The sequence below is a fragment of the Oncorhynchus clarkii genome, unplaced genomic scaffold (assembly GCF_045791955.1).
Source record: "Oncorhynchus clarkii lewisi isolate Uvic-CL-2024 unplaced genomic scaffold, UVic_Ocla_1.0 unplaced_contig_13804_pilon_pilon, whole genome shotgun sequence".
NCBI classification, from domain to species: domain Eukaryota; kingdom Metazoa; phylum Chordata; class Actinopteri; order Salmoniformes; family Salmonidae; genus Oncorhynchus; species Oncorhynchus clarkii.
The window spans coordinates 110,500-137,500 of NW_027258050.1; the positions used below are offsets into that span (position 1 = coordinate 110,500).

The 27,001-nt window shown below is 48.0% G+C and overlaps 2 protein-coding genes across 2 annotated transcripts in view; both read right to left on the bottom strand.

The window, feature by feature from the left end:
• The window catches only part of LOC139394650 (protein tyrosine phosphatase non-receptor type 9b), a 31,347-nt gene extending 13,723 nt beyond the window's left edge, over positions 1-17,624 (bottom strand). The window contains exons 1-5 of the mRNA XM_071142754.1: positions 17,574-17,624; positions 11,784-11,927; positions 11,353-11,442; positions 5,129-5,253; positions 3,272-3,377 (exon numbers count right to left, since the gene is read on the bottom strand). Of these exons, the coding sequence (XP_070998855.1) occupies positions 3,272-3,377; positions 5,129-5,253; positions 11,353-11,442; positions 11,784-11,927; positions 17,574-17,606 (498 nt within the window). The 5' untranslated portion in view covers positions 17,607-17,624. The remainder of the gene's footprint in view (positions 1-3,271; positions 3,378-5,128; positions 5,254-11,352; positions 11,443-11,783; positions 11,928-17,573) is intronic.
• A 2,691-nt stretch (positions 17,625-20,315) lies between these two features.
• Positions 20,316-27,001, bottom strand: part of LOC139394648 (ubiquitin-like modifier-activating enzyme 6) — a 39,635-nt gene continuing 32,949 nt past the window's right edge. Inside the window, exons 30-33 of the mRNA XM_071142751.1 lie at positions 25,304-25,431; positions 24,767-24,854; positions 22,533-22,627; positions 20,316-21,836 (exon numbers count right to left, since the gene is read on the bottom strand). Of these exons, the coding sequence (XP_070998852.1) occupies positions 21,689-21,836; positions 22,533-22,627; positions 24,767-24,854; positions 25,304-25,431 (459 nt within the window). The 3' untranslated portion in view covers positions 20,316-21,688. The remainder of the gene's footprint in view (positions 21,837-22,532; positions 22,628-24,766; positions 24,855-25,303; positions 25,432-27,001) is intronic.

Below are 27,001 nucleotides of genomic sequence, written 5' to 3' on the forward strand. Positions count from 1 at the left end.
AACTACTATAGACCAGATCCCTATTCCCTATATAGTGAACTACTATAGACCAGAGCCCTATTCCCTATATAGTGGTACTACTATAGACCAGAGCCCTATTCCCTATATAGTGAACTACTAGTGACCAGAGCCCTATTCCCTATATAGTGGTACTACTATAGACCAGAGCCCTATTCCCTATATAGTGGTACTACTATAGACCAGATCCCTATTCCCTATATAGTGAACTACTATAGACCAGAGCCCTATTCCCTATATAGTGGTACTACTATAGACCAGAGCCCTATTCCCTATATAGTGGTACTACTATAGACCAGAGCCCTATTCCCTATATAGTGGTACTACTATAGACCAGGGCCCTATTCCCTATATAGTGCACTACTATAGACCAGAGCCCTATATAGTGGTACTACTATAGACCAGAGCCCTATTCCCTATATAGTGGTACTACTATAGACCAGAGCACTATTCCCTATATAGTACACTACTATAGACCAGAGCCCTGTTCCCTATATAGTGGTACTACTATAGACCAGAGCCCTATTCCCTATATAGTGGTACTACTATAGACCAGAGCCCTCTTCCCTATATAGTGGTACTACTATAGACCAGAGCCCTATTCCCTATATAGTGGTACTACTATAGACCAGAGCCCTGTTCCCTATATAGTGGTACTACTATAGACCAGAGCCCTGTTCCCTATATAGTGGTACTACTATAGACCAGAGCCCTGTTCCCTATATAGTGGTACTACTATAGACCAGAGCCCTATTCCCTATATAGTGGTACTACTATAGACCAGAGCCCTATTCCCTATATAGTGGTACTACTATAGACCAGAGCCCTATTCCCTATATAGTGGTACTACTATAGACCAGAGCCCTATTCCCTATATAGTGGTACTACTATAGACCAGAGCCCTATTCCCTATATAGTGGTACTACTATAGACCAGAGCCCTATTCCCTATATAGTGGTACTACTATAGACCAGAGCCCTATTCCCTATATAGTGGTACTACTATAGACCAGGGCCCTATTCCCTATATAGTGGTACTACTATAGACCAGAGCCCTATTCCCTATATAGTGGTACTACTATAGACCAGAGCCCTATTCCCTATATAGTGGTACTACTATAGACCAGAGCCCTATTCCCTATATAGTGGTACTACTATAGACCAGAGCCCTATTCCCTATATAGTGAACTACTATAGACCAGAGCCCTATTCCCTATATAGTGGTACTACTATAGACCAGAGCCCTATTCCCTATATAGTGAACTACTATAGACCAGAGCCCTATTCCCTATATAGTGGTACTACTATAGACCAGGGCCCTATTCCCTATATAGTGAACTACTATAGACCAGAGCCCTATTCCCTATATAGTACACTACTATAGACCAGAGACCTATTCCCTATATAGTGAACTACTAGTGACCAGAGTAATGTACTATATAAGGTATGATGCGTCGAGGACATTGACTGGGTTCTGGTAACACGGCCCATTGACTGGGTTCTGGTAACACGGCCCATTGACTGGGTTCTGGTAGCACGGCCCATTGACCGGGTTCTGGTAACACGGCCCATTGACCGGGTTCTGGTAACACGGCCCATTGACTGGGTTCTGGTAACACGGCCCATTGACTGGGTTCTGGTAACACGGTCCATTGACTGGGGTTCTGGTAGCACGGCCCATTGACTGGGTTCTGGTAACACGGCCCATTGACTGGGTTCTGGTAACACGGCCCATTGACCGGGTTCTGGTAACACGGCCCATTGACCGGGTTCTGGTAACACGGCCCATTGACCGGGTTCTGGTAACACGGCCCATTGACCGGGTTCTGGTAACACGGCCCATTGACCGGGTTCTGGTAACACGGCCCATTGACCGGGTTCTGGTAACACGGCCCATTGACCGGGTTCTGGTAACACGGCCCATTGACCGGGTTCTGGTAACACGGCCCATTGACCGGGTTCTGGTAACACGGCCCATTGACCGGGTTCTGGTAACACGGCCCATTGACCGGGTTCTGGTAACACGGCCCATTGACCGGGTTCTGGTAACACGGCCCATTGACCGGGTTCTGGTAACACGGCCCATTGACCGGGTTCTGGTAACACGGCCCATTGACCGGGTTCTGGTAACACGGCCCATTGACCGGGTTCTGGTAACACGGCCCATTGACCGGGTTCTGGTAACACGGCCCATTGACCGGGTTCTGGTAACACGGCCCATTGACCGGGTTCTGGTAACACGGCCCATTGACCGGGTTCTGGTAACACGGCCCATTGACCGGGTTCTGGTAACACGGCCCATTGACTGGGTTCTGGTACTCCTTGTTTTTAGCCTCATTATTGTTATTTAATTTTATACTATTTAATATTTTTTATTTGTACATTTTCTTACTTTAACTCTGCATTGTTGGGACAGGGAGTCATTTGACAGGGAGTCATCTGACAGGGAGTCATTTCGGACAGGGAGTCAATTGACAGGGAGTCATCTGACAGGGAGTCATCTGGGACAGGGAGTCATCTGGGACAGGGAGTCATCTGACAGGGAGTCATCTGGGACAGGGAGTCATCTGGGACAGGGAGTCATCTGGGACAGGGAGTCATCTGGGACAGGGAGTCATCTGGGACAGGGAGTCATCTGGGACAGGGAGTCATCTGACAGGGAGTCATCTGGGACAGGGAGTCATCTGGGACAGGGAGTCATCTGGGACAGGGAGTCATCTGGGACAGGGAGTCATCTGGGACAGGGAGTCATCTGGGACAGGGAGTCATCTGGGACAGGGAGTCATCTGGGACAGGGAGTTATCTGGGACAGGGAGTCAAAGGGAGTCATTTTGGACAGGGAGTCATTTGGGACAGGGAGTCATTTGGGACAGGGAGTCATTTGGGACAGGGAGTCATCTGGGACAGGGAGTCATCTGGGACAGGGAGTCATCTGGGACAGGGAGTCATTTGGGACAGGGAGTCATTTGGGACAGGGGGTCATCTGGGACAGGGAGTCAAAGGGAGTCATTTGGGACAGGGAGTCATTTGGGACAGGGAGTCATTTGGGACAGGGAGTCATTTGGGACAGGGAGTCATTTGGGACAGGGAGTCATTTGGGACAGGGAGTCACAGGGATTAATTTGGGACAGGGGTCATTTGGGACAGGGAGTCATTTGGGACGGAGTCATTTGGGACAGGGAGTCACAGGGAGTCATTTGGGACAGGGAGTCATTTGGGACAGGGAGTCATTTGGGACACAGGCGGTGTGTTACCTTGAGGAGGTCGAGGATCTTGACACAGAGCTCATAGTCAAAGTTCCCATAGCTGGAGTTGGTCATGTCATAGATGAATATTAAACCATCTCTCTGGGTGTCAACACTGGAGAGAGGAAGGGAGGGAGAGAGGAAGGGAGGGAGAGAGGGAGAGGAGAGTTATCTGTTATGTACATTAAAGGATTGAGAGGTGAAGGAGAGAGGGAGAGAATAGGACTAATTAAGGAGAGAGGGAGAGAATAGGACTAATTAAGGAGAGAGAGAGAGAGAGAGAGAGAGAATAGGACTAATTAAGGAGAGAGGGAGAGAATAGGACTAATTAAGGAGAGAGGGAGAGAATAGGACTAATTAAGGAGAGAGAGAGAGAGAGAATTGGACTAATTAAGGAGAGAGAGAGAGAATAGGACTAATTAAGGAGAGAGGGAGAGAATAGGACTAATTAAGGAGAGAGGGAGAGAATAGGACTAATTGAGAAAGGAAGAGAATAGGACTAATTAAGGAGAGAAGAGAATAGGACTGATTAAGGAGAGAGAGGGAGAGAATAGGACTAATTAAGGAGAGAGGGAGAGAGAATAGGACTAATTAAGGAGAGAGAGAATAGGACTAATTAAGGAGAGAGAGAGAGAGAATAGGGCTAATTAAGGAGAGAGAGAATAGGACTAATTAAGGTGAGAGAGAGAGAGAATAGGACTAATTAAGGAGCGAGAGAGAATAGGACTAATTAAGGAGAGAGAGAGAGAATAGGACTAATTAAGGAGAGAGAGAGAGAATAGGACTAATTAAGGAGAGAGAGAGAGAATAGGACTAATTAAGGAGAGAGGGAGAGAATAGGACTAATTAAGGAGAGAGGTAGAGAATAGGACTAATTAAGGAGAGAGGGAGAGAATAGGACTAATTAAGGAGAGAGGGAGAGAATATGACTAATTAAGGAGAGAGAGAGAGAATAGGACTAATTAAGGAGAGAGAGAGAGAATAGGACTAATTAAGGAGAGAGGAAGAGAATAGGACTAATTAAGGAGAGAGAGAGAGAGAGAGAGAGAATAGGACTAATTAAGGAGAGAGGGAGAGAATAGGACTAATTAAGGAGAGAGAGAGAGAGAGAGAGAGAGAATAGGACTAATTAAGGAGAGAGAGAGAGAATAGGACTAATTAAGGAGAGAGAGAATAGGACTAATTAAGGAGAGAGGGAGAGAATAGGACTAATTAAGGAGAGAGAGAATAGGACTAATTAAGGAGAGAGAGAATAGGACTAATTAAGGAGAGAGGGAGAGAATAGGACTAATTAAGGAGCGAGAGAGAGAATAGGACTAATTAAGGAGAGAGGGAGAGAATAGGACTAATTAAGGAGAGAGGGAGAGAATAGGACTAATTAAGGAGAGAGAGAGAATAGGACTAATTAAGGAGAGAGGGAGAGAATAGGACTAATTAAGGAGAGAGAGAGAGAGAGAGAGAGAGAATAGGACTAATTAAGGAGAGAGAGAGAATAGGACTAATTAAGGAGAGAGGGAGAGAATATGACTAATTAAGGAGAGAGGGAGAGAATAGGACTAATTAAGGAGCGAGAGAGAGAATAGGACTAATTAAGGAGAGAGAGAGAGAATAGGACTAATTAAGGAGCGAGAGAGAGAATAGGACTAATTAAGGAGAGAGAGAGAGAATAGGACTAATTAAGGAGCGAGAGAGAGAGAATAGGACTAATTAAGGAGAGAGAGAGAGAATAGGACTAATTAAGGAGCGAGAGAATAGGACTAATTAAGGAGAGAGAGAGAATAGGACTAATTAAGGAGCGAGAGAATAGGACTAATTAAGTAGAGAGAGATAAAAATAGATAAATAATGTAGTGCAGGGGTTGGTTACCTCTCGATGGCTTTGTCCAGCTGAAAGATGATGGCCTGCAGCACAGCCCTATGGGTAGTGACGTCAGAGCGGTGGAGACGAGCGGTGAACAGAGCCAGAGCAGCACCCTTAGCATCACGACCAGGCTGAAACACACAGAGCTTTACTATAAAACACAGCATTCTAGCAAACCTTTAGTTAGTCCTCATGACCTTTACTGTAAACAGAACAGACCGCATTCTAATAGATCTTTATTTTACAGTCATGAGCTTTACTGTAAAACACAGCATTCTAGCAAACCTTTACTTAGTCCTCATGAACTTTACTGTAAACAGAACAGACCGCATTCTAGCAAATCTTTACTTAGTCCTCATGAGCTTTACTGTAAAACACAGCATTCTAGCAAACCTTTACTTAGTCCTCATGACCTTTACTGTAAACAGAACAGACAGCATTCTAATAGATCTTTATTTTACAGTCCTCATGACCTTTACTGTAAACACGACATTCTAGTAGATCTTTATTTTACAGTCCTCATGACCTTTACTGTAAACACAACATTCTAGTAGATCTTTATTTTACAGTCCTCATGACCTTTACTGTAAACACAACATTCTAGTAGATCTTTATTTTACAGTCCTCATGACCTTTACTGTAAACACAACAGACCGCATTCTAGTAGATCTTTATTTTACAGTCCTCATGAACTTTACTGTAAACACAACAGACACTATTCTAGTAGATCTTTACTTAGTCCTCATGACCTTTACTGTAAACACAAAAGACCGCATTTTCTACCTCTTTTCTCACATCCTCCCTCTTCACTTCAGTCTTTCTATCCCTCCCTCCCTCCCTCGCTCCCCCTCCTCCCTCCCTCCCCTTCTCGGTCTAATTGGTGAGGGTTTGTTCAGACAGCCCCATTCATCATAAGACAAACCCTCAGAGGGAAAGAAGAGGAGAGAGAGAGAAGAAGGAGTCAGATGGTAGGGCGAGAGGGCCTGCTGCCTGTCAGCTCACTCTTCTCCTCTTTTTCCTCCTTCCTCTGCTCATAGACGTCAGTTTTTCCAGGGAGAGAGAGAGAGAATGTAAGACACATTAGTTGGTCTATTAGCTCAACAAGCTGCCTCTGTTCCTGTCACTGTTGTCAGACACACACAAACGACTTGAGTTGCCAAAAATGACAGAGAGAAACAGAATCCCCTGCGCAAACTGACGCTGTTCAGTCCTACAGGTTAAATTGCATAATTTAGTGGAATTAAATTGCCCCGGGTTCTATTTTCGTTAGTCATCTTATTTATCCAACACAACTATCACATGCTCACAGTACACAGAGACTATTCTGAGAGGGATTTCTCCTGCTGCTCCTCAGCTGATGTCTGCTGGAGTAAAACATGTGTTTTCATCAGCCCCATTCAGCAACCATTCTAAATACAATCGTGTGTTAAAAACTGTTTTGGCGCAAAGATTAAAAAGAGCAACTACTTTAATTTCTCAACTGGTAATTAAAGCTCGGCCTCCCAATCAGGTACGGGCAACCGGCTCCCCTCCCATTCAGGTACGGGCAACCGGCTCCCCTCCCATTCAGGTACGGGCAACCGGCTCCCCTCCCATTCAGGTACGGGCAACCGGCTCCCCTCCCATTCAGGTACGGGCAACCGGCTCCCCTCCCATTCAGGTACGGGCAACCGGCTCCCCTCCCATTCAGGTACGGGGAACCGGCTCCCCTCCCACTCAGGTACGGGCAACCGGCTCCCCTCCCATTCAGGTAAGGGCAACCGGCTCCCTTCCCATTCAGGTACGGGCAACCGGCTCCCCTCCCATTCAGGTACGGGCAACCGGCTCCCCTCCCATTCAGGTACGGGCAACCGGCTCCCCTCCAATTCAGGTACGGGGAACCGGCTCCCCTCCCATTCAGGTACGGGGAACCGGCTCCCCTCCCATTCAGGTACGGCAACCGGCTCCCCTCCCATTCAGGTACGGCAACCGGCTCCCCTCCCATTCAGGTACGGCAACCGGCTCCCTCCCATTCAGGTACGGGCAACCGGCTCCCCTCCCATTCAGGTACGGGCAACCGGCTCCCCTCCCATTCAGGTACGGCAACCGGCTCCCCTCCCATTCAGGTAGGGGCATCCAGCTCCCCTCCCATTCAGGTACGGGGAACCAGCTCCCCTCCCATTCAGGTACGGGCAACCGGCTCCCCTCCCATTCAGGTACGGCAACCGGCTCCCCTCCCATTCAGGTAGGGGCATCCAGCTCCCCTCCCATTCAGGTACGGGCAACCGGCTCCCCTCCCATTCAGGTAGGGGCATCCAGCTCCCCTCCCATTCAGGTAGGGGGAACCAGCTCCCCTCCCACTCAGGTACGGGGAACCAGCTCCCCTCCCATTCAGGTACGGGCAACCGGCTCCCCTCCCATTCAGGTACGGCAACCGGCTCCCCTCCCATTCAGGTAGGGGCATCCAGCTCCCCTCCCATTCAGGTAGGGGGAACCAGCTCCCCTCCCATTCAGGTACGGGGAACCAGCTCCCCTCCCATTCAGGTAGGGGGAACCAGCTCCCCTCCCATTTAGATACGGGGAACCAGCTCCCCTCCCATTTAGATACGGGGAACCAGCTCCCCTCCCATTCAGGTAGGGGGAACCAGCTCCCCTCCCATTTAGATACGGGGAACCAGCTCCCCTCCCATTTAGATACGGGGAACCAGCTCCCCTCCCATTCAGGTACGGAAACCGGCTCCCCTCCCATTTAGATACGGGGAACCAGCTCCCCTCCCATTCAGGTACGGGGAACCAGCTCCCCTCCCATTCAGATACGGGGAACCAGCTCCCCTCCCATTCAGGTACGGGGAACCAGCTCCCCTCCCATTCAGGTACGGGGAACCAGCTCCCCTCCCATTCAGGTACGGGCAACCGGCTCCCCTCCCATTCAGGTACGGCAACCGGCTCCCCTCCCATTCAGGTAGGGGCATCCAGCTCCCCTCCCATTCAGGTACGGGCAACCGGCTCCCCTCCCATTCAGGTAGGGGCATCCAGCTCCCCTCCCATTCAGGTAGGGGGAACCAGCTCCCCTCCCACTCAGGTACGGGGAACCGGCTCCCCTCCCATTCAGGTACGGGCAACCGGCTCCCCTCCCATTCAGGTACGGCAACCGGCTCCCCTCCCATTCAGGTAGGGGCATCCAGCTCCCCTCCCATTCAGGTAGGGGGAACCAGCTCCCCTCCCATTCAGGTACGGGGAACCAGCTCCCCTCCCATTCAGGTAGGGGGAACCAGCTCCCCTCCCATTTAGATACGGGGAACCAGCTCCCCTCCCATTTAGATACGGGGAACCAGCTCCCCTCCCATTCAGGTAGGGGGAACCAGCTCCCCTCCCATTTAGATACGGGGAACCAGCTCCCCTCCCATTTAGATACGGGGAACCAGCTCCCCTCCCATTCAGGTACGGAAACCGGCTCCCCTCCCATTTAGATACGGGGAACCAGCTCCCCTCCCATTCAGGTACGGGGAACCAGCTCCCCTCCCATTCAGATACGGGGAACCAGCTCCCCTCCCATTCAGGTACGGGGAACCAGCTCCCCTCCCATTCAGGTACGGGGAACCAGCTCCCCTCCCATTCAGGTACGGGGAACCAGCTCCCCTCCCATTCAGGTACGGGGAACCAGCTCCCCTCCCATTCAGGTACGGGGAACCAGCTCCCCTCCCATTCAGGTACGGGGAACCAGCTCCCCTCCCATTCAGGTACGGGGAACCAGCTCCCCTCCCATTCAGGTACGGGGAACCAGCTCCCCTCCCATTCAGGTAGGGGGAACCAGCTCCCCTCCCATTCAGGTACGGGGAACCAGCTCCCCTCCCATTCAGGTACGGGCAACCAGCTCCCACTCAAGTAATTATTACTGTGCATGTAAACATATTGAAAAGTAATATTTTTTTGGTTTCTCTAAAATCATTGTCACCATGGTTAATCATAATCTGAATTAAAATGACAAAAAATCTAAAAGTTATAATTCAACAAAATGTGAGATCACCAGCCTCTATCATGTGACCACATTGATACGCATCTATTGGCAGGTAAAGAAATGAGCTCATGGAACACACAGCCTATTGGCCAATACTGCAGTAGGCCCTTCCATGGAACACACAGCCTATTGGCCAATGCTGCAGTAGGCCCTTCCATGGAACACACAGCCTATTGGCGGCAGTAGGCCCATCCATTGCTCTTTCACAACGAGGATCTGTGATTATCGAGGGGGGAGATTATTTGAAAGATTTTTCAAATAGCTTACTGTGAAGAACTATAGTTTTCATATATTATCATTCGCAATGGAGGTACAACATTTTAAAAAAAACACTTTCCTACATTTCCACGCAGCAGGCCAGGAACTTCTATTCGTGTTCAGGCATGCGCGCTCCCTCAACATGACCAGACACATGCCCCCCCAACACTATCAGGGCAGAGAAACCAGATACATGCTCCCTCAACATGATCAGGGCGGAGAAACCAGACATATGCTCCCTCAACATTATCAGGGCAGAGAAACCAGACACATGCCCCCCCCCCCCCCCCCCCCAACATGATCAGGGCAGAGAAACCAGACACATGCCCCCCCCCCCCAACATGATCAGGGCAGAGAAACCAGACATATGCCCCCCCAACATGATCAAGGCAGAGAAACCAGACACATGCCCCCCCCCCCCAACATGACCAGGGCAGAGAAACCAGACACATGCTCCCCCAACATTATCAGGGCAGAGAAACCAGACACATGCTCCCTCAACATTATCAGAGCAGAGAAACCAGACACATGCCCCCTCAACATTATCAGAGCAGAGAAACCAGACACATCCCCCCCCCAGACATGATCAGGGCAGAGAAACCAGACACATGCCCCCTCAACATTATCAGGGCAGAGAAACCAGATTCACACAATGAATGGAGAGAGACGGGGCCCTTCTGGAGAGAGAGAGACGGGGCCCTTCTGGAGAGAGACACAGCCGGGCCCTTCTGGAGAGAGTTACACAGCCGGGCCCTTCTGGAGAGAGACGGGGCCCTTCTGGAGAGAGACGGGGCCCTTCTGGAGAGAGACGGGGCCCTTCTGGAGAGAGACGGGGCCCTTCTGGAGAGAGTGGCCGATATCTTCACCCCTCCCCCTCTTCTTGTCTCAAATTTTTTTAAATGATACTCAAGATGCAAAATGATCTTCACATATTTCAGATGCTATTCACTAACAGCCACAACTCAATAATCAGCTAGTTTCTCTATAGACACTCACAGGGCCCTACACTCTTACGCACACACTACAAAACACACACTACAACACACACACACACACACTCCATTTTCTCACTCACACATAATAAGCACATACATTTATACTGACACTCTATACACACACTGCTACTCTGTTTATCTTAGATCGCGATTCCTAGTCACCTTCCCCCTATACATATCTACCTCCATCACTCCAGTATCCCTGTCACCTTCCCCCTATACATATCTACCTCCATCACTCCAGTATCCCTGTCACCTTCCCCTATACATATCTACCTCCATCACTACAGTATCCCTGTCTCCTTCCCCCTATACATATCTACCTCCATCACTCCAGTATCCCTGTCCCCTTCCCCCTATACATATCTACCTCCATCACTCCAGTATCCCTGTCACCTTCCCCTATACATATCTACCTCCATCACTCCAGTATCCCTGTCTCCTATACATATCTACCTCCATCACTCCAGTATCCCTGTCTCCTTCCCCCATACATATCTACCTCCATCACTCCAGTATCCCTGTCTCCTTCCCCCTATACATATCTACCTCCATCACTCCAGTATCCCTGTCTCCTTCCCCCTATACATATCTACCTCCATCACTCCAGTATCCCTGTCCCCTTCCCCCTATACATATCTACCTCCATCACTCCAGTATCCCTGTCCCCTTCCCCCTATATATATCTACCTCCATCACTCCAGTATCCCTGTCACCTTCCCCTATACATATCTACCTCCATCACTCCAGTATCCCTGTCTCCTTCCCCCTATACATGTCTACCTCCATCACTCCAGTATCCCTGTCTCCTTCCCCCTATACATATCTACCTCCATCACTCCCAAAGAAATGGATCCTGTAAATGTATCAAAATGGCCAGTAAATCAAATTATTCCCTGGTCACGTTGTCCGGGCGCCACATTTTCCTAAAGAAAACCCTGACACACACACACACACACACACACACACACAGGCCTCACCAGGACAGTGAACTTTCCGCTGAGCAGTTCAGAACGGAGAGGTTCCTCTTCTGGGTTAATGTTGAAGATGCCCTCCTTAATCCTCGTGTTCTGATTGGACGAATCACAGACATACAGGTCAAGGGTCAACCATTAGCACATTCTGGCATAGGTGGGAATTTACAGTGTATGTCGGGGACTAGACACAAAAATGCTCACACACACACATACTCACTCACTCACTCACTCACACTGTCTTTCTCTGTCTCTCTCTCTGTCTCTCTCTCTCTCTCACACACACACACACACACACCTGGTCCCTCTCTGTCTCTCTCTCTGTCTCTCACACACCCCGACCTGGTCCCTCTCTGTCTCTCACCCACCCACCCCGACCTGGTCCCTCTCTGTCTCTCTCTCTCACCCACCCACCCCGACCTGGTCCCTCTCTGTACCTTGTATGCCTGGAAGAGGTCTATTGCTCGGGAGACATCAAACTTGCGCGCCATGAGGAACTTGACGGCGGTCGGCTGAGAGACCAGAGCTGCACTGTGGGGATGTTCCCTGCTACGCACCTCACTCAGGAACTCCTCCACCGCCTGGGGAAGGACGGAGGGGATGGTGGGGAGGTAAGAGGGGATGGTGGGGAGGTTAGAGGGGAGATGTGGGAACAAGGGGAGAAGAAGGGAGGTTTACAGGGATGAGACGAGACCAGACGAGAGAGGGAAATATTGGGGGAGAGAGAGTGAGGGTGGGGTTGAGGTTGGAGAGGGAGAGGGAGGGAGAGGACAGAGTGAGGGTGGGGTTGACGTTGGAGAGAGAGAGTCAGGGAGAGGACAGAGTGAGGGTGGGGTTGACGTTGGAGAGAGAGAGGGAGGGGGAGGACAGAGTGAGGGTGGGGTTGAGGTTGGAGAGAGAGAGTGAGGGAGAGGACAGAGTGAGGGTGGGGTTGAGGTTGGAGAGAGAAAGTCAGGGAGAGGACAGAGTGAGGGTGGGGTTGAGGTTGGAGAGAGAGAGAGGGAGAGAGAGTGAGGGTGGGGTTGAGGTTGGAGAGAGAGAGTCAGGGAGAGGACAGAGTGAGGGTGGGGTTGAGGTTGGAGAGAGAGAGTCAGGGAGAGGACAGAGTGAGGGTGGGGTTGAGGTTGGAGAGAGAGAGTCAGGGAGAGGACAGAGTGAGGGTGGGGTTGAGGTTGGAGAGAGAGAGAGAGAGAGAGGGAGAGAGAGAGAGTGAGGGTGGGGTTGAGGTTGGAGAGAGAGGGGGAGAGGACAGAGTGAGGGTGGGGTTGAGGTTGGAGAGAGAGAGGGAGAGGACAGAGTGAGGGTGGGGTTGAGGTTGGAGAGAGAGAGGGAGAGGACAGAGTGAGGGTGGGGTTGAGGTTGGAGAGAGAGAGAGAGGCAGGGAGAGGACAGAGTGAGGGTGGGGTTGAGGTTGGAGAGAGAGAGAGGGAGAGAGAGTGAGGGTGGGGTTGAGGTTGGAGAGAGAGAGTCAGGGAGAGGACAGAGTGAGGGTGGGGTTGAGGTTGGAGAGAGAGAGTCAGGGAGAGGACAGAGTGAGGGTGGGGTTGAGGTTGGAGAGAGAGAGTCAGGGAGAGGACAGAGTGAGGGTGGGGTTGAGGTTGGAGAGAGAGAGAGAGAGAGAGGGAGAGAGAGTGAGGGTGGGGTTGAGGTTGGAGAGAGAGGGGGAGAGGACAGAGTGAGGGTGGGGTTGAGGTTGGAGAGAGAGAGAGAGAGGCAGGGAGAGGACAGAGTGAGGGTGGGGTTGGGGTTGACGTTGGAGAGAGAGGGAGGGAGGGAGAGGACAGAGTGAGGGTGGGGTTGGGGTTGACGTTGGAGAGAGAGAGAGAGAGAGAGGGAGAGAGAGTGAGGGTGGGGTTGAGGTTGGAGAGAGAGGGGGAGAGGACAGAGTGAGGGTGGGGTTGACGTTGGAGAGAGAGAGGACAGAAGGGACAAGTGAGTGTGGGGTAGTTATAAGGGGAGAGGAGAGCTCAAAGAGTTGTTGAAACTTGCGGCTCATGGCTGAACCCCTGTGTGGTGTGTTGTGCTGGTGCCAACAGTATTCAATGTGACCAACATCCCCAGGAAGTAGGAACCAAGACCAGTCACTTATTGGCTAAATCAACAGCAACTCAATCTCTGATTGGTTGATCGAAAGACCGTCGGACAGCTATACACACGGCCTGACATCACGTGATTGACAGATATACATCACGGCCCTACATCACGGCCCTACATCACGGCCCTACATCACGGCCCTACATCACGGCCCTACATCACGGCCCTACATCACGGCCTGACATCACGGCCCTACATCACGGCCCTACATCACGGCCCTACATCACGGCCCTACATCACGGCCCTACATCACATGATTGACAGATATACATCACGGCCCTACATCACGGCCCTACATCACGGCCCTACATCACGGCCCTACATCACGGCCCTACATCACGGCCCTACATCACATGATTGACAGATATACATCACGGCCCTACATCACGGCCCTACATCACGGCCCTACATCACATGATTGACAGATATACATCACGGCCCTACATCACGGCCCTACATCACGGCCCTACATCACGGCCCTACAGCACGGCCCTACATCACGGCCCTACATCACGGCCTGACATCACGGCCCTACATCACGGCCCTACATCACGGCCCTACATCACGGCCTGACATCACGGCCCTACATCACGGCCCTACATCACATGATTGACAGATATACATCACGGCCCTACATCACGGCCCTACATCACGGCCCTACATCACGGCCTGACATCACGGCCCTACATCACGGCCCTACATCACGGCCCTACATCACGGCCTGACATCACGGCCCTACATCACGGCCCTACATCACGGCCTGACATCACGGCCCTACATCACGGCCCTACATCACGGCCCTACATCACGGCCTGACATCACGGCCCTACATCACGGCCCTACATCACGTGACTGACAGATATACATCACGGCCCTACATCACATGATTGACAGATATACATCACGGCCCTACATCACGGCCCTACATCACGGCCCTACATCACGGCCTGACATCACGGCCCTACATCACGGCCCTACATCACGGCCCTACATCACGGCCTGACATCACGGCCCTACATCACGGCCCTACATCACGGCCTGACATCACGGCCCTACATCACGGCCCTACATCACGGCCTGACATCACGGCCCTACATCACGGCCCTACATCACGGCCCTACATCACGGCCTGACATCACGGCCCTACATCACGGCCCTACATCACGGCCTGACATCACGGCCCTACATCACGGCCCTACATCACGGCCCTACATCACGGCCTGACATCACGGCCCTACATCACGGCCCTACATCACGTGACTGACAGATATACATCACGGCCTGACATCACGTGATTGACAGATATACATCACGGCCCTACATCACGGCCCTACATCACGGCCCTACATCACGGCCCTACATCACGGCCCTACATCACGGCCCTACATCACGGCCCTACATCACGGCCCTACATCACGGCCCTACATCACGGCCCTACATCACATGACTGACAGATATACATCACGGCCTGACATCACGTGACTGACAGACACTAGAGGTCGACCGATTAAATCGGCATGGACGATTAACTTGGGCCGATGTCAAGTTTTTCATAACAATCGGTAATCGGCATTTTAGGACGCCGATTATGTCCGATTACAATGCACTCCACGAGGAGACTGTGTGGCAGGCTGACCACCTGTTATTCGAGTGCTGCAAGGAGTCAAGGTAAGTTGCTAGCTAGCATTAAACTTACCTTATAAAAAACAATCTTCACATGATCACTAGTTAACTACACATGGTTGATGATATTACTAGGTTAGGCATTGCATATAATCAATGCGGTGCCTTTATAATTAATCATCGAATCACAGCCTACTTCGCCAAACAGGTGATGATTTAACAAAAGCACAATCGTTACACAAATGTACCTACTTTTAAATGAAGGTAAAATTAAATTTAAAATAAAAAAAACAACCATAAACATTAATTCATTTATTAAAATAAATACACAGAAGTATATATATTTTTTAAACCTGCATATTTAGTGAAAATAAATTAATATTCGCAGGCAATATAATATAAAATAATAATAATATTAACTAGGGAAATTGTGTCACTTCTCTTGCGTTCATTGCACAGAGAGTCAGGGTTTATGCAACAGTTTGGACCGCCTGGCTCTTTGCAAACTAATTTGCCTGATTTTGACATAATTATGACATAAGATTGAATGTTGTGCAATGGAACAGCAATATTTAGACTTAGGGTTGCCACCCATTTGATCAAATATGGAACGGTTCCGTATTTTACTGAAAGAATAAACGTTTTGTTTTCGAAATTATAATTTCCGGATTTTACCATATTGATGACCTAAGGCTCGTATTTCTGTGTTTATTATATTATAATTAAAAGTATATGATTTGATATTTGATAGAGCAGTCTGACTGAGCGGTGGTAGGCAGCAGCAGAGTCGTAAGCATTCATTCAAACTTTCCTGCGTTTGCCAGCAGCTCTTAGCAATGCTTCAAGCACAGCGCTGTTTATGACTTCAACTCTTGAGATTAGGCTGGCAATACTAAAGTGCCTATAAGAACATTCAATAGTCAAAGGTATATGAAATACAAATGGTATAGAGAGAGAGATAGTCGACGAGTCATAATTCCTATAATAACTACAACCTAAAACTTCTTACCTGGGAATATTGAAGATTCATGTTAAAAGGAACCACCAGCTGTGCTCATGTCCTGAGCAAGGAACTTAAAACGTTAGCTTATTTTTAAAAAAATTTTACATGGCACATATTGCACTTTTACTTTCTTCTCCAACACTGCGTTTTTGCATTATTTAAACCAAATTGAACATGTTTCATTATTTATTTGAGACTAAATATATGTTATGTATTATATTAAGTTCAAATAAAAGTGTTCATTCAGTATTGTTGTAATTGTCATTTTTACACATACATATAAATCAGCAGATTATATCAGCTTTTTTTGGTCCTCCAATAGTCGGTATCGGAAAATCATAATCGGTCGACCTCTAGTACACACAGCCCTACGTCATGTGCTTGATCTGGGTGAACTTTATAAACTTCCAACTATATCCAGTGACGTCAGCGGATATTCAACAAAAAACATCTGTTTCCCGACACTTGACAACAGATTGTACCAACACCTCCCAACAACTAATTTTGGCAAAGGAGTAACATAGAAAAGTCCCTAGAAAAACTTAACCCTAAAAAAAAATGTTAACTCCCGTTACAAATGCACGTTAATAAGTGGCAACATGATTCATATAGCACATAATGCTATACATATGCACATATGCAAATACTCGTTAGCTGGAGTAGTTGCATTAAAATAACTAACTAAGAGATGAAAGGACCGAGCAAGTCGTAGCTACTACTAGCTTAGGGCCCTAAGCTACTCGTCTACTGTTGCCAATGTAGTTTAATTAAATAAAACATTAACTATGGCAGTGTGGTCTAGCATCGGCTATTTTATATCTGATAGCGGCTCTTTCGGGTTGTTTAACGTTAACCAGCAATCTAGCCAGCCAGTTGAACGACGAAAACAAACGTTTTTACTAGGAACTTGAGAGCAAATTCTGTGAACCGACTGTCTAAAAAAATAGATAGTTATCAGGCACATTAACTATGACTGAGACCAAACAGTACTCAGAAAGCAAACATGTCACTGGACGTATAAAAAACAATATTGTACTGGCATGTTTTACATCTGAAAGGAAGTCGTGTGAGGCTCAAATGAAGCAGAACATGTCCATGTTACTCTTACTGTAGTTACCTAGGTAGGAAGCCAAAGAGGACGTGTGTCAACACGGGTCTTCCTCCCCGGCCTAAAGTTTAGCTATCGCTAGGTAGCCATCTGCGTTCAATAAGTTATTCAACAAAATAAATAATAATGTGGGTAACAAAATATGAAATCTAACCAGTGAGATGTAACTATGTCAGCCAACGCATCCAGACGACAGTGTTAAGCAGCTAGCTAATAGTAGCATGCTAGCGGCTGTCATAATATATGTAACGGGACCAAGGATATTTACGAGACAGTATCCTCACCAAGGACAACGTTGACCCTTACAACCTAACTAGACATTTGGGTTTATTATTAACATAAATGTTTTGTTTGTTGATGAAATCGAGAGCACTATGGTTAAAAAACCCAAGTCCTTACCAGTTCCTCCTGACTCGTCAAGGCTTCCGCCATCTTGAAGCCTCACGTCAACGTCGTTTCGACGTGCTCGTTCACGACGCAGAAGACCGAGTGCGGCGGCGGCGCGGTTGTCACTAGTTACCACAGATACACTATTTACCACAGACACAAAGTCAAAATACGATACAAATATCGCATTTATTTTTATTTTTAATAAATGTACGAAACAAATTTGCTTTTAGGTAATAATTTAAGGGTTAGGGTTAAGCAGAAGGATAGCAGTGTGGTTAATGTTAGGTTTAAAGTCAGATTTAAAGAAGAGAAATTGTAGGAATGGGCGTGGTTTAGCCATTATTATGACTTTGTGGCTCTGGTAACTAATGTTGACCAGACGGGAGGCGGGTTAGTGCTATACAGAATCTTTTGGGACGTCCGTTCCCAAAAACCTAACTTTAATAATCCCAAAACTTTAACTATAACCTTTCGCTAAACTTACATTTTAACTTCAATTGGGGGACGGGGGACGTTCCAAGGAGCCCGAATAACATGGACCACGGGAGGAGACTACGGGTCGCCAAAGGGCTCATTCTACAAAAAGTCGAACGTTAGTGTACACTTCTAATGGAGATGATGATTTGATCAATTCTGCACCATTCTTTATTAAGAATGTTAGGTGACACAACACATGGTGGAAAAGCGCATACCAAGGTTTAGTTTAATGAACGTATATCCATGTTTGTGATGTTATTTTCCATACGTGAATCTCTCTCTGTCATGAAAAAAATAAAATAAATAGACAGGCAACAGTTCAGTCACAAAACATCCTGAAAACGATTTTTATTAAACCATCACTTGTCACAACAATTTACATAATATCATGTTTATTTTGTATTTATATTTTACATGTTATTCTTCTGACGTTCACTATCAAGGAAATCCTGATAGATATTTCCTGTGCAAGACAGTTGGCGACGGAGTGTCTCAGCGGCACCCTAACCCCTATACAGGAGTGCAGCATATAGGCAATAGGGTGTAATTTGGGACACAAGCCCACGTCAGAGGGTTTAGTAGAGAGATACATGTAAATACGAGGTAGGGAAAAGCAGGGACAGATCAGTCTCATTTGGGACACAAGCCCACTTTCTCTCTGACATCACTTCTTCTGAATGCAAACTACAGGCTCAGGGTCCCAAATACCACCCTATTCCCTATATAGTGAACTACTAGTGACCAGAGCCCTATTCCCTATATAGTGAACTACTAGTGACCAGAGCCCTATTCCCTATATAGTGTACTACTATAGACCAGAGCCCTATTCCCTATATAGTGAACTACTAGTGACCAGAGCCCTATTCTCTATATAGTGGTACTACTATAGACCAGAGCCCTATTCCCTATATAGTGGTACTACTATAGACCAGAGCCCTATTCCCTATATAGTGAACTACTAGTGACCAGAGCCCTATTCCCTATATAGTGGTACTACTAGTGACCAGAGCCCTATTCCCTATATAGTGAACTACTAGTGACCAGAGCCCTATTCTCTATATAGTGGTACTACTATAGACCAGAGCCCTATTCCCTATATAGTGGTACTACTATAGACCAGAGCCCTATTCCCTATATAGTGAACTACTATAGACCAGAGACCTATTCCCTATATAGTGGTACTACTATAGACCAGAGCCCTATTCCCTATATAGTGGTACTACTATAGACCAGAGCCCTATTCCCTATATAGTGGTACTACTATAGACCAGAGCCCTATTCCCTATATAGTGGTACTACTATAGACCAGAGCCCTATTCCCTATATAGTGGTACTACTATAGACCAGAGTCCTATTCCCTATATAGTGGTACTACTATAGACCAGAGCCCTATTCCCTATATAGTGGTACTACTATAGACCAGAGCCCTATTCCCTATATAGTGGTACTACTATAGACCAGAGCCCTATTCCCTATATAGTGGTACTACTATAGACCAGAGTATGGCATATGGTGACTATCAGGGACTGTATTCAACAACAGACCAACCTGTTATCATCTCTGTCCCTCCCATCTTCAACAACAGACTAACCTGTTATCATCTCTGTCCCTCCCATCTTCAACAACAGACTAACCTGTTATCATCTCTGTCCCTCCCATCTTCAACAACAGACTAACCTGTTATCATCTCTGTCCCTCCCATCTTCAACAACAGACTAACCTGTTATCATCTCTGTCCCCTCCCATCTTCAACAACCGACTAACCTGTTATCATCTCTGTCCCTCCCATCTTCAACAACCGACTAACCTGTTATCATCTCTGTCCCTTCCCATCTTCAACAACAAACTAACCTGTTATCATCTCTGTCCCCTCCCATCTTCAACAACAGACCAACCTGTTATCATCTCTGTTTATATAGTGAATGGCTGACGTGGCTTCTGACTGAGGAGAGCATATAGGGGGCGTCCCAATAATATCTCCTGAAGTATTATATTCATATTTATTTATACCAAGTCATTTCCTTTTTAAAAACCTGTGCAGGGAAATGAACAAGTGCACACTCTGGGAGGACGGAGAGATGATTGGGGACACACCTATGTCGCTATCAATCATCCAAAATCCCCCATGAGCCAATAGGAACGTTTAGGTGACGATTGTGATCCCACCTTTTAAGATCAAGAGTTCCCCCTCTCTCTCTCTCTGTCTCTCTCTCTCTCTCTCTCTCTCTCTCTCTGTCTCTCTCTCTCTCTCATGAAAACCACGGAAAGTGTGTATGTATGGGTGTGTAAACACGGTCGTTTTTTATTCTTAGCATCATCATCATCATCATCACATCGTGACAAACACAACAAGGTTGTTAGTTAAGGCATGTGCATAGCAGTCTGAGCTGTGTTTTAAACCAGAGTAGAAAACACCAGTCTGAGCTGTGTTTGATACCAGAGTAGAAAACACCAGTCTGAGCTGTGTTTGATACCAGAGTAGAAAACACCAGTCAGAGCTGTGTTTGATACCAGAGTAGAAAACACCAGTCAGATCTGTGTTTGATACCAGAGTAGAAAACACCAGTCAGAGCTGTGTTTGATACCAGAGTAGAAAACACCAGTCAGAGCTGTGTTTGATACCAGAGTAGAAAACACCAGTCAGAGCTGTGTTTGATACCAGAGTAGAAAACACCAGTCAGAGCTGTGTTTTAAACCAGGGTAGAAAACACCAGTCTGAGTTGTGTTTTAAACCAGAGTAGAAAACACCAGTCAGAGCTGTGTTTGATACCAGAGTAGAAAACACCAGTCAGAGCTGTGCTTGATACCAGAGTAGAAAACACCAGTCAGAGCTGTGTTTTAAACCAGAGTAGAAAACACCAGTCTGAGCTGTGTTTTAAACCAGAGTAGAAAACACCAGTCAGAGCTGTGCTTTAAACCAGAGTAGAAAACACCAGTCAGAGCTGTGTTTAAACCAGAGTAGAAAACACCAGTCAGAGCTGTGTTTTAAACCAGAGTAGAAAACACCAGTCAGAGCTGTGTTTTAAACCAGAGTAGAAAACACCAAGTCAGAGCTGTGTTTGAAACCAGAGTAGAAAACACCAGTCAGAGCTGTGCTTTACACCAGAGTAGAAAACACCAGTCGGAACAGTGTTTTAAACCACACAGAGGGACTACTATGTACACAGCCAAGTGCTTCCCTCTTCTCATAGAGGTAGAAAGAGAACTCATCAGACCAGGTTATATCCATCTACAGCCCTCTTTCTACCTCTATGCTCTTTCTCTAATAATGGTACATGGGGCCAGCCCTGTTCTAGAATCACCATCTGTTCTAGAATCACCATCTGTTCTAGAATCAACATATATTCTAGAATCAACATATGTTCTAGAATCAACATATGTTCTAGAATCAACATATGTTCTAGAATCCGCCCCTGTTCTAGAATCCGCCCCTGTTCTAGAATCCACCCCTGTTCTAGAATCCGCCCCTGTTCTAGAATCCGCCCCTGTTCTAGAATCCACCCCTGTTCTAGAATCCACCCCTGTTCTAGAAGCACCACTGTTGTCAACTAGGGTTTTGCAGGTACAGAGGGTTAGTTTGAGGGGACTGAGGGGTGGTTATATTTGGTTAGTTTGAGGGGCGTCAGGGATGTTATGGTCTGGGCGTTTCAGGCGGTGTGAGCGTCTCCGTCGGGGCTGAAGTAGTACCTAACGGGGGGTCCAGGAAGGTCCTCATCACCATCTGACTCTGGAGCGAAGGACACGGTCAGGTCAACATAGCGACGGTCTACAGACGGTTTGATCAACTTCTGCATCCTGGGAGAGGAGGGAGGGGGGGGGGGGGGGAGATGGGGGGAGGGAGGAGAAGGAGGGAGGAGATGGTGAGGGAGGAGAGGGAGGAGAGGGGGGAGGGAGGAGAGGGGGGAGGGAGGAGAGTTGGGAGGAGATGGTGGAGGGAGGAGAGGGTGGAGGGAGGAGAGGGAGGGGGGAGAGGGGGAGGGGGGAGGGAGAAGAGGGGGAGGGAGGAGAGGGGTAGGGAGGAGAGGAGGGAGGAGAGGGGGAGGGAGGAGAGGGAGGAGGGGGGGGGGAGACGAGGGAGGAGAGGGGGAGGGAGGAGAGGGAGGAGAGGGGGAGGGAGGAGACGAGGGAGGAGAGGGGGAGGGAGGAGACGAGGGAGGAGAGGGGGAGGGAGGAGAGGGAGGAGATGGGGAGGGAGGAGAGGGAGGAAGGGGAGGAGAGGGAGGAGGGAGTAGAGGGAGGAAGGGGAGGAGAGGGGGGGAGGGAAGAGAGGGAGGAGAGGGGGGAGGGTGGGGGAGAGGGAGGAGGAGAGGGGGGAGGGAGGAGAGGAGAATGAGAGACTAAGATTCACAGTGATTCAGGAGGACAGTGTGTGTGTGTGTGTGTGTGTGTGTGTGTGTGTGTGTGTGTACGTGTGTGTGTGTGTGTGTGTACGTGTGTGTGTACGTGTGTGTGTGTGTACGTGTGTGTGTGTGTGTGTGTATGTGTGCTTACGTTAGTTTCAGTCTCTTGTTGTGTCCTGGCATCACAGGAACATAGAGCATCTTCACTCCATGGACAACCATGGTAGGTTCTATCCCATAATTCACCTGTAATACAACACAGTCAACACCATGGTAGGACCTATCCCATAATTCACCTGTAATACAACAGTCAACACCATGGTAGGATCTATCCCATAATACAACACAGTCAACACCATGGTATGTTCTATCCCATAATACAACACAGTCAACACCATGGTAGGTTCTATCCCATAATTCACCTGTAATACAACAGTCAACATCATGGTAGGATCTATCCCATAATACAACACAGTCAACACCATGGTAGGTTCTATCCCATAATTCACCTGTAATACAACAGTCAACACCATGGTAGGATCTATCCCATAATACCACACAGTCAACACCATGGTAGGATCTATCCCATAATACCACACAGTCAACACCATGGTAGGATCTATCCCATAATACCACACAGTCAACACCATGGTAGGATCTATCCCATAATACCACACAGTCAACACCATGGTAGGGCTCTATCCCATAATACCACACAGTCAACACCATGGTATGTTCTATCCCATAATACAACACAGTCAACACCATGGTAGGTTCTATCCCATAATTCACCTGTAATACAACAGTCAACACCATGGTAGGATCTATCCCATAATACAACACAGTCAACACCATGGTAGGATCTATCCCATAATTCACCTGTAATACAACAGTCAACACCATGGTAGGATCTATCCCATAATACCACACAGTCAACACCATGGTATGTTCTATCCCATAATACAACACAGTCAACACCATGGTAGGTTCTATCCCATAATTCACCTGTAATACAACACAGTCAACACCATGGTAGGTTCTATCCCATAATTCACCTGTAATACAACACAGTCAACACCATGGTAGGTTCTATCCCATAATACACCTGTAATACAACACAGTCAACACCATGGTAGGATCTATCCCATAATTCACCTGTAATACAGCACAGTCAACACCATGGTAGGATATATCCCATAATACCACACAGTCAACACCATGGTAGGTTCTATCCCATAATACCACACAGTCAACACCATGGTAGGTTCTATCCCATAATACAACACAGTCAACACCATGGTAGGATCTATCCCATAATTCACCTGTAATACAACAGTCAAAACCATGGTAGGATCTATCCCATAATACAACACAGTCAAAACCATGGTAGGATCTATCCCATAATACAACACAGTCAACACCATGGTAGGATCTATCCCATAATACAACACAGTCAACACCATGGTAGGTTCTATCCCATACTTCTCCTGTAATACAACACAGTCAACACCATGGTAGGATCTATCCCATAATACAACACAGTCAACACCATGGTAGGCTCTATCCCATAATTCACCTGTAATACAACACAGTCAACACCATGGTAGGTTCTATCCCATAATACACCTGTCAAACAACACAGTCAACACCATGGTAAGATATATCCCATAATACAACACAGTCAACACCATGGTAGGTTCTATCCAATAATTCACCTGTAATACAACACAGTCAACACCATGGTAGGTTCTATCCCATAATACACCTGTAATACAACACAGTCAACACCATGGTAGGCTCTATCCCATAATACAATACAGTCAACACCATGGTAGGATCTATCCCATAATACAACGCAGTCAACCCCATGGTAGGATCTATCCCATAATACCACACAGTCAACACCATGGTAGGCTCTATCCCATAATACAACACAGTCAACACCATGGTAGGCTCTATCCCATAATTCACCTGTAATACAACAGTCAAAACCATGGTAGGATCTATCCCATAATACAACACAGTCAACACCATGGTAGGTTCTATCCCATAATTCACCTGTAATACAACAGTCAAAACCATGGTAGGATCTATCCCATAATACAACACAGTCAACACCATGGTAGGATCTATCCCATAATTCACCTGTAATACAACAGTCAAAACCATGGTAGGATCTATCCCATAATACAACACAGTCAACACCATGGTAGGACCTATCCCATACTTCTCCTGTAATACAACACAGTCAACCCTATGGTAGGATCTATCCCATAATACAACACAGTCAACACCATGGTAGGCTCTATCCCATAATACAACACAGTCAACACCATGGCAGGCTCTATTCTATACTTAATTAATATAGTAATGAATGTGTCTCACCAACACTGCGTTGATGAAGTCAGAGAGGGAGAAGTGTTGGTGACCCCACACAGTCCAGCGGTCCCAGATAGAGAAAGAGATGTCTTCCCTGAGGAGGAGAACACACATTCAGGACTCAGTGACAGAAACAGGGAAACAGACAGAGAGAGAGAGAGAGACAGACACCGATAGAGAGAGAGGGAGACACTGATAGAGAGAGAGGGAGAGAGGGAGACAGAGAGAGAGGGAGAAAGAGATGTATTTTCTATCTGTACGTGTGTATGTACAGGTGTGTGTGTGTGTGTACAGGTGTGTGTTCAGGTGTGTGTGTGTGTGTGTACAGGTGTGTGTTCAGGTGTGTGTGTACAGGTGTGTGTGTTCAGGTGTGTGTGTACAGGTGTGTGTGTTCAGGTGTGTGTGTTCAGGTGTGTGTGTTCAGGTGTGTGTGTTCAGGTGTGTGTGTGTGTGTGTACAGGTGTGTGTACAGGTGTGTGTGTACAGGTGTGTGTGTACAGGTGTGTGTGTACAGGTGTGTGTGTACAGGTGTGTCTCTCCTACCTGATCTGTGTTCTCTTGACAGGTGCAGCCTCGGTGAGGACCATGACAGGAATGGCCAGGTTGAAGAAACAGTTGTTGAACGACTCAAACCCGTATCCTCCCACCACCTTCACCAGCTCCAACGACACCTGGGGACCACAGCACAACCACTCACTGACGACTCCCCAGACGACCCCCCAGACGACCCCCCCCCCCAGACGACCCCCCCCAGACGACCCCCCAGACGACTCCCAGACTACCCCCCCAGACGACTCCCCAGACGACCTCCCAGACGACCCCCCCCAGACGACCCCCCGACGACCTCCCAGACGACTCCCCCCAGACGACCTCCCAGACGACCTCCCAGACGACCCCTGCCAGACGACCCCCCCAGACGACTCCCAGACGACCCCCCCAGATGACCGCCCCCCAGACGACCCCCCAGACGACTCCCAGACGACCTCCCAGACGACTCCCCCCAGACGACCCCCCCCCAGACAACCTCCCAGACAACCCCCCCAGACGACACCCCCACGACGACCTCCCAGACGACTCCCAGACGACTCCCAGACAACCCCCCAGACAACCCCTCCCAGATGACTCCCCAGACGACTCCCAGACAACCCCCCAGACGACTCCCAGACGACTCCCAGACGACTCCCAGACGACTCCCAGACGACTCCCAGACGACTCCCAGACGACCCCCCAGACGACCCCCCAGACGACTCCCAGACGACTCACTTCAACAGCCAAAACTACACAGCGCTGAATTCATTGGTACGTTCTATTTAGTTCTGTGACTGAATCAGACAAGCAGATTCCGTAAAACCAATTCAACACCACGAAGAAGAGATCCAAGCTTTTTAAAGAACCCATTCAACTGATAAACATCTGATTCAGTCATTTCTACCATCTAAAACCATTACAGCTGGGAGTCTTCTTGGGTAAGTCTCTAAGCATCATTACAGCTGGGAGTCTTCTTGGGTAAGTCTCTAGGAGTCATTACAGCTGGGAGTCTTCCTGGATAAGTCTCTAGGAGTCATTACAGCTGGGAGTCTTCTTGGGTAAGTCTCTAGGAGTCATTACAGCTGGGAGTCTTCCTGGATAAGTCTCTAGGAGTCATTACAGCAGATTAGAGTCTTTCTTGGGTAAGTCTCTAGGAGTCATTACAGCTGGGAGTCTTCTTGGGTAAGTCTCTAAGAGTCATTACAGCAGATTAGAGTCTTCCTGGGTAAGTCTCTAGGAGTCATTACAGCTGGGAGTCTTCCTGGGTAAGTCTCTAGGAGTCATTACAGTTGGGAGTCTTCTTGGGTAAGTCTCTAGGAGTCATTACAGCTGGGAGTCTTCTTGGGTAAGTCTCTAGGAGTCATTATAGCTGGGAGTCTTCTTGGGTAAGTCTCTAGGAGTCATTACAGCTGGGAGTCTTCTTGGGTAAGTCTCTAGGAGTCATTACAGCAGATTAGAGTCTTCTTGGGTAAGTCTCTAAGAGTCATTACAGCAGATTAGAGTCTTCTTGGGTAAGTCTCTAAGAGTCATTACAGCAGATTAGAGTCTTCTTGGGTAAGTCTCTAAGAGCTTTACACACCCGGATTGTACAATATTAACCCATTATTATTTTCATAATTCTTCAAGCTCTGTCCAGACGGCCATTTAAGTCTTTCCATAAATTTACAAGGCTTGTAAAGGCCTTGTGCTGTGGTTTATTGTCCTGTTGAAAGG